Genomic DNA, 8,118 nt, shown 5'->3' with positions numbered 1-8,118 from the left:
GTTAATCTAGCTCCGCCAGTGCATTTGAAATAAATTTAGTCCATTAATTCCTCTGGTTAGGTAAGCGGTAAGCGGTAAGCTTTTTAATTCTGTAAGTAATTTCATGTTATTTTACAAATTTCTTATAACTAATAATTTTACAATCTCATTTCACTTACTCTAGTCTTGGCCTCTTGGCGACGAAAAAATAACTGAACACGCGGTTCTTATGTATGTAATTAGATCAATGCAGCTGCGTATTTTTCGCGCTTATGTGTCTACTTATGTATAATAAAGTACCGCAAGAGTAAGATGAGCGAGAGCCTTTTAGAGTTTTTAAAGAGCGTCATTCTGTTCGTTTGGACAAAGTTCCGTTTTGTAGTACAGTGGTACAAAGTTTATTCGCAGGCCCGAATTTCGGCAACAAGGAGGACAAAGCAAATTAAAGAAAATAAGTCTTATGTATATATTGAATTTGTTTGCATTAGAATTGACAACGATCCTACAAAATTTTTTAAATTTCTATTATGATTTTTTTCCACCCATATTTGTATTTAAAATAAGTAAACATCTGGATTGTTAGTGCAATTTTCTATCTTTTGCTCTTTACAATGGGGAAATTTGGTTGTTTGGTAGTTCGATTGGGCGTCCCGAGGAGCTAACCTTATTTAGGACTGGAATTCATCCAATTAGCTATTGCTTTCAGAGAGCTAAAAACAGGCGGACATGGCCAATTTTTCTAGCTAGCAGACTGATGTACATTTTTACATTTGAGCAGTGACAGAAATCGATATTTATAATTGATCATAAGTTTAAGTTATATTTTTTACTTGATACATACATAGAATAAGTAGATGCAAGAATATCCAAGTAAATGGTGGAAAGGTTTATCTTGCATAGGCCCAAATATGTAATAATTAGGAAGTAACCCCAAAACCTTTTTAAGTTGTTATGGTAACAATGGAATAAGTGTTTAATTCGATTTTTTAAAGAACGTGCTTTATCCCCATCAATCGGATAAATCTAGTCTTGCGGGTATTGTGGAGCCACTTAAAAGCCATTCAATATTCCACTGGAAATACAACTAGATTATAGACTATAATCAGTATTTTAGTGTTCATTCATAGAAATAAAATTAAGACATAATATATTAGACTTAAATATAATATTTAATGGAATCACAACTAAAATATGTTAATAGAAAGATTATTATGAAATCCTGATCAGACACTGACCGACAAAGGCAGTAGGCGGGAAAGTGAAAAATAAAAACTGAAAAGTAGGCCATGTCCATTTGCCTAGTTGCCTGCCTCATTTCCTACTTCCATATTTCACATTCTAGAGTTGTAATAATTAAAACAAATTTCAAGTAAAAACAAATCTCAAATAAAAATGCCCAATCCTGACTGGCCTAACTTTAATAAACCCGGAAACGGCAAGTTTAAAAAATTTGCTCAAAAACTGAAGGTTCCTAAATGGCGACAGATTGGCGCAACCAAATTATGAAGCCGAAGCCAAAGTGGAAGGATGCACCAAAATGTGCTAAATTTAATGCTCGTCCAAAATTCCACGGTTTTAAAGTGGACAAAGTTAAACCTAAGATCGAAGCGAAGAAGGAGGTAATTTCTCCTAATACGAAAGTAATGGGGGTGGCTCCTTTTGGCCACGTTTCCCGTGAGGTACGCCCACTCACTAGAAGTCCGACTTCCAAACTAAGGAGTATCAAGAAAAAACGTCGTGTGGCCGATAACTTGAAAAAATGGCGTTCAAAAGCCTGAAGTCAGTTGGTAAAGAAGTACAGAAAATAAGAAATAAAAAAGAATGGCTTAAGGCCGCAGGTAAGGTCGATCAACTGGAAAAGTCCAAGAACATCGTTAATAAACATCCCCGAGAGCTGGCCATCCGAAGAGGACACACCAAGATAAATATCGCTAGAAAGTTTTGTTACCAGACAGTTCATTAACATACTGATTCAGCCCTGGACAAGCGACGTTATGCTCTACCCCTGGTGTTATCGATAAGTATCAAAGAGTTGGTAACAAAACGTTGACGAGAAAGGGTGCGAACGAAGAAGCTCCTACGATCGGTGGTAACGAACGGCCACCACGAACGAATCCAACGGCATCGCTTTGCAAACGTCATTTTATTGTTAAGTCTCAATTAGTTAATAAACTTATATTAATTATCTACCTAAACGTACGAGTCTGGCATTTCTATTGTTCCTATAAGTCGCACTCCCCGCCGAAGCCTTCCTGACAGCTTCTCCATCTACAATCTTCTACTGGGTAATGTGATTTGCAACCGACATTCTCAGAAGTGGGTATTAGGTGTGACAATTTTCAGACGTGGGATGGTGTTCAATTTAGAATTTGGATAGTGTGCAAAAAGGAACTGATATTTCTCATAAGTAGAAGTGTGTGAAGACAAAGGTAACGCGCAATTTTCCGTGGTAGAATAGCGTGGCATGAGAAACTCGCAAAGTGTAATAGTGTGTGTTCTGCGCATGAACGAACTCGTGGAAACGAGAACGAAAGACGAATAAGCAAAACGAAAAATCAACGAACAGCAAAAATGTAGACAAGCTGGATTGTCAACATCAGGAAATCGAGAACAATTACAGAGAAAACTAACCGCGATCTGTAGTGACGACGAATACGCCAGTGCGTAAAATCAATCAATGGCTAAAAAGATAAACGAATTAGAAAAAACGATTAGAGTATTGCAGGAGCGTTCATTCCAACCTGCAATGATTTCGTCACCAATTAAGCTTAGTGACGTAAACGTACAAAAAGTTTCTGGAGAAAGAAACGTGCATTTGACAAACGAACGAACAAACGTAGCGTATTTGCCAAACAATAACAGTGCTACGTATCAGCAGTACGATAGTGTGGCTACGATTCAGCAACTCGGTAACACTGCTACGACTCAGCAGTTCAGTAATGAACTTTTAATGTAATGTTATGTAATGTTGCGTTTCAGCAACTCGGTAACACTGCCACGTCTCAGCAGATCATGTCGATACTTCGCAACAACTCGGCTATGCAGCTCTCAGCAGCACGCTTACTTTGCTATGTCTCGGCAACCCAATTACATTGTTACATCGCAACACGGCTATATGGTTACGCCTCACCAACACGTACCCTTCGCTCCGACTCATCAAAGTGGTAACATTGCTACGACCCAGCAGTACAATAACGTCGTTACATCACAGCAAGATAATTATGTTACAACGTCACGGAATTACCTAAGCAAAAGTAGGTAAAACACAAATGTAGGTCAGTATATGGAAAATTCTCAGAATTTCGCAACCCAACGACAACACGAATTCAACTGCGAAGAAAAATATAATAATTTTAATCATTCTTTTGAAAACATGAACGAAATTATAGCTCTTGTTCCTGAATTTAATCCATCGTCCGTAAAATCATTGGATTCGCATCAGTTTGTTAAACGTGTGGAAAACGTCTGAAAAACGCATATAAATGGGACGACAGAAAGATAATTTTTACAGTTCACCAAAAGATGCAAGGTGCAGCTCGTTACTGGGTGGATGCAACGACTTCCCATGTATCAGCAACGCAGCTGATGTTCATTTAAAATTTTGAAAACCATCGGGAAACAACGGAAGCTATTGGTAAAAAGGGTGAGTTATCTGATTCAGCAATTGTTACACATATTATAAACGGAATCAACGATTACGATCTTAAGAGAAAGGTATTTAACCATTATACCTATGTAACGAACTTTTACCAGGTATACAGCCTATTCGGCTCATAACGAAATCAAATATAATCCACATAGTTTTCAAAATAAACGTGAGTGCAACGGTAATACGCAGAAGTCAAGTCAATCTGTAATAAAACGGACACCCAAAGAAAAGATAGAGCCGTCAATCAAATGCTTTAATTGTCAAAAGATGGGACATTATTCCTCAGATCCTGTTCCACAGCGTAAACCTCGATGTACTCATTGTAATCGTACTAATCACGACTCTACCAACTGCCCTGAAAAATTTAAAAACGTTTCGAAAGTAAATAAAATTGACTCAAACATCAACTCAGATATCTGTAAATTTATTTCAGTTAACGGAAACGAAACAAACGCATTCGTCGTTCCAGGTAGTACACTTACTCTGATTCGAAAATCATTTGCAGAAAACGTAGGCGATTTGTAACGATGTGCAATAACCCTGAATGGATTTGGAGGAGAAACATTTTTCTGTAACCAAAAACTAAATGCGAAAGTCGTTGTTGACAAGATAGGTTGAAATTCTTGTAGTGGAAAATGACTTAATATCTGAAAAAGTTTTATTGGGTAAGGATATTCTTTGTCGAGATGGCAATAAACTAATTATTCACGGAAACAAATGTTTTATCGAAAACATACGCCAAATAGAAACGACTCAAATCGAGCGGATACGGAAAACGAAAAATTGGAAAAAGTCTTAACAGATAATGCTGCTTGTTTCTTGCACAAGACCAACGAATTAGGTAAACGCTCAATATCGAAAATGAAAATCGTTTTAACATCAAACGTCCCATGTTATACGAAACCATACCGAACACCGTTTGCGCTCAGACCTATTGTTACGAATTTCATATCTGAATTATTGTAAAACATCATTCGACATTCGTCCTTCGGATTCGACGTACGCCTCGGGAATCGTCATCGTAGATAAAAAGAATGGAGAACATCGTCTTTGCGTCGACTATCGTCGCCAAGTATTAACAGTATTGCGGTCAAAATTCCATTTCCTATGCCAAACATGGAAGAGCAATTCGCTCAACTAGCTGGAAACGTCTATTTTACGCAACTTGATCTACGTATGGGATACCATCAAATCGAGATAAGTGAATCGTCCAAACAGTACACGGCGTTTGTTACAGCTGACGGGCATTACGAATACAACAGAATGCCTTTTGGACTCGTTAACGCTCCGGCAGTCTTTCAGTCGGTAATGAACCAAATCATAAAACGTATGGAATCAGGTGAGGTCCTCGCATATTTAGATGACGTAATAATCCCAAGTAAGACCTTCGAATCTGGTATGCAACGAATTAAAAAGTTTTTCTCAATCTTACAAGACAGTGGCTTAACCCTACGATACGACAAATGCAAGTTTCTGCAATCCGAAATTACGTTTTTGGGCCACATAGTCAATAAAGATGGAATAAAACCTGGCGAATGTAAAGTAAGCGCAATTAAAAATTTTAAAGTACCTAAAAACGTAAGAAAAGTAAGAAGATTCCTTGGTCTCACAGGTTTCTTCAGAAAATTTATTGAAAATTATTCATTAATATCACGTCCTTTAACAGAACTGCTACGCAAAACGGAGGCGAATACATTTAGTTGGGGAGAAGCCCAGCAACATGCATTTAATGAATTAATCGAAAAACTATGTAGCGAACCTGTTCTCACTCTATACGATTTTTCGGCTAAACACGAAGTACACACCGATGCTTGTGCTTTAGTTTTACTAGAGTTACATAATGACAAAGATTGGCGTCCCGTTTGTTATTTTAGTCGACACTGTACCAACGCTGAGAGTAAATACCACAGTTACGCATTGGAAACGCTTGCAGTAGTAGAAACACTCCAAAGGTTCAGAGTCTACCTTTTGGGAAAATCATTCCGTCTGGTGACGGATTGCTCAGCTATTGCCAAGGTTAAAACGAATAAAGAACTCATTCCACAGGTGGCGCTCTGGTGGATTAAAATAATGGATTACGACTGTGAATTTATTCATCGAGATGGTAGCAAATGGCTCATGTAGATGCGTTGAGCCGTGCTCCAAATTTACCCCCGGAAGGATCACTAGATGAATTTGTTAGAACCATAATTTCAGAAATCGACGACTGGTTGTTAACAATGCAATTACAGGACAAAATACTTGCCGAAATAATCGCAGTACTGAAGGGAAAGCGTCACAGTGATCAACTGAAGCAACTACGTATTGATTGTGTCATCGAAAATCATCGCCTTTATCGGAAAACGGAAAACACTATCGCGTTTGTTGTGCCAAAGGCAGTTAGATGGCGTATTGTTAAAAGTTGCCATGATGATGTCGGACACTTCGGTCTTGATAAAACCATTGAGAGGATTCAAAAACGATTTTGGTTTCCAAAGATGAGGAAATACGTGAAGGACTATATTTCCACATGCATCCAATGCTGCTACTATAAGTCTAAAGGAGGAAAGCCTGAAGGTCGCATGCATTACAACGATGTTGAACCGGTTCCTTTTCGTCGACTTCACGCGGATCATTTGGGTCCTTTTATTCGAAGCAAACGAGGAAACACTCATATACTGGCTATATCTGATTCATTCTGTAAATTTCTAATCGTAAAAGCAGTTAAAAGTACAAAATCATTACCTGTTCTATCAACGCTAACGAAGTTTCTAGTTACTTTGGCTTGCCAAATTTTATTATAACAGACCCGTAAGCAAAACCATATCCAACACGTCAAGAATGCTGTACGAACACCCCGTGCAAATGGTCAAGTGGAACGCGCTAATCAAATAATTCTCAACTATATACGAACGATGAACGAAAATTCAAAGTATTGGGATCTGACTCTTCATAACCTTCAATGGACCGTCAACTCGCAGAAAAACAGTACCACTGGATTCAGTCCAATTGATCTCGTATTTAATTTCAACGCTATTGATGTCGAGCAGAACAACCTTACTGCAGCGATACACGCAGATCTGGATAAGCCATATTCCAACGAAACCGTCACCGAATTTTGAAGTCAAGCCGCAGCCAATATCGCATCAGAAAGAGCTAAATGGAAGAAACGTTTTGACGCCAACCACACTTACCCCTTTGTTTATTCCACAGGTGATCTTGTAGTAGTAGAAAACGAACCAGCCGCGACAGGCGAATCGCGTAAACTGGAACCACGATACCGAGGTCCTTATCAAGTGGCCAAAATCCTTGGAAACGATAAGGTTACAGGACGTAATACTGTTCTGTATATTCCTCGAATAAGATGAAATCCTGGTGTTCAAATATTCCCGAATTGGATGTATCTGACGACGAAGATACTCGAATCGAGGGCGATCCGAATGCAGGATTGGCCGAGCTGTCACCAGACAGTTCATTAACATACTGATTCAGCCCTGGGCAAGCGACGTTATGCTCTCCCCCTGGTTTATCGATAAGTATCAAAGAGTTGGTAACAAAACGTTGACGAGAAAGGGTGCGAACGAAGAAGCTCCTACGATCGGTGGTAACGAACGGCCACCACGAACGAATCCAACGGCATCGCTTTGCAAACGTCATTTTATTGTTAAGTCTCAATTAGTTAATAAACTTATATTAATTATCCACCTAAACGTACGAGTCTGGCATTTCTATTGTTCCTATAAGTCGCACTCCCCGCCGAAGCCTTCCTGACAGCTTCTCCTTCTACAATCTTCTACTGGGTAATGTGATTTTGCAACCGACATTCTCAGAAGTGGGTATTAGGTGTGACAGTTTTGATTAAGGTGAAGAAAGAGGAGGACAAAGCATATGAAAGAAAATTAGGCTTACGTATAATTTGAATTTTTTTGCATTAGAATTGACAACGATTCTACAAATTTTTTAAAATTCTAATTTCTTTATTCGACCCATATTTGTATTTGAAAATAAGTAAACATCTGGATTGTTAATGCAATTTTATATCTTTTGCTCTTTACAATGGGGAAATTTGTTGTTTGGCAGTTCGATTGGGTGTCCCGAGTAGCTTATCTTATTTAGGACCGTATTTCATCCAATTAGCTATTGCTTCCATAGCGCTAGAAACAGGCGGGGCATGGACAATTTTTCTAGCTAGCTAACTGATGTACATTTTTACATTTGAGCAGTGACAGAAATCGAAATGTATAATTGGTTATACATATAAGTAAAATTATTTCTAACTGCAGTTGGTGCCGTAGATTGAAATGATCCCCCATCATCACTTTCGGATTCAACGTCGACTTTGTCAGCCACCAAACTGAAATGTTCGAGAAGACGATCTTGCAACGATTGCTTTCTACCAGTTATTGCCAAATTCAAACTGGCCAACTTTGCTTTGAGCTCATTTACATTTAAACTTAATACTTCGTCTCTATTCATTTTATATTCGTCGTAGCTTACTCGTTACAGCTGAA

At 38.4% G+C, this 8,118-nt stretch overlaps 1 protein-coding gene across 2 annotated transcripts; it reads left to right on the top strand.

Annotated features, from left to right (window-relative positions):
• The first annotated feature begins 2,850 nt into the window (after nucleotides 1-2,850).
• On the top strand, nucleotides 2,851-3,575 carry LOC124461291. 2 transcript variants are annotated; one of them, XR_006955010.1, is made up of 2 exons: nucleotides 2,851-3,254; nucleotides 3,369-3,575. XR_006955010.1 is itself a non-coding variant. In XM_047012827.1 (2 exons), exons 1-2 carry the CDS (start codon nucleotides 2,945-2,947, stop codon nucleotides 3,446-3,448), a joined length of 369 nt encoding a protein of 122 aa, XP_046868783.1. In that variant the 5' UTR covers nucleotides 2,932-2,944; the 3' UTR covers nucleotides 3,449-3,573. The 2 variants fall into 2 exon arrangements, 1 of the variants encoding a protein (XP_046868783.1); XM_047012827.1 differs by having other exon boundaries at nucleotides 2,932-3,233; nucleotides 3,369-3,573.
• The last annotated feature ends 4,543 nt before the right edge of the window (nucleotides 3,576-8,118 follow it).

This window comes from Drosophila willistoni, unplaced genomic scaffold, assembly GCF_018902025.1.
Source record: "Drosophila willistoni isolate 14030-0811.24 unplaced genomic scaffold, UCI_dwil_1.1 Seg302, whole genome shotgun sequence".
In the NCBI taxonomy this organism is placed as follows: domain Eukaryota; kingdom Metazoa; phylum Arthropoda; class Insecta; order Diptera; family Drosophilidae; genus Drosophila; species Drosophila willistoni.
Note: the sequence above shows the minus strand (reverse complement) of the source record. Positions and strands in the feature narration are given on the sequence as shown.

What these genes read in the sequence shown, in the direction of transcription:
- LOC124461291 (XM_047012827.1), top strand. Translation starts at nt 2,945, where the DNA reads ATGTTGCGTTTCAGCAACTCGGTAACACTGCCACGTCTCAGCAGATCA. An exon ending in ACGGAATTACCTAAGCAAAA is followed by an intron (nt 3,234 to 3,368) that starts GTAGGTAAAACA and finishes ACGAAATTATAG; the next exon opens with CTCTTGTTCCTGAATTTAAT.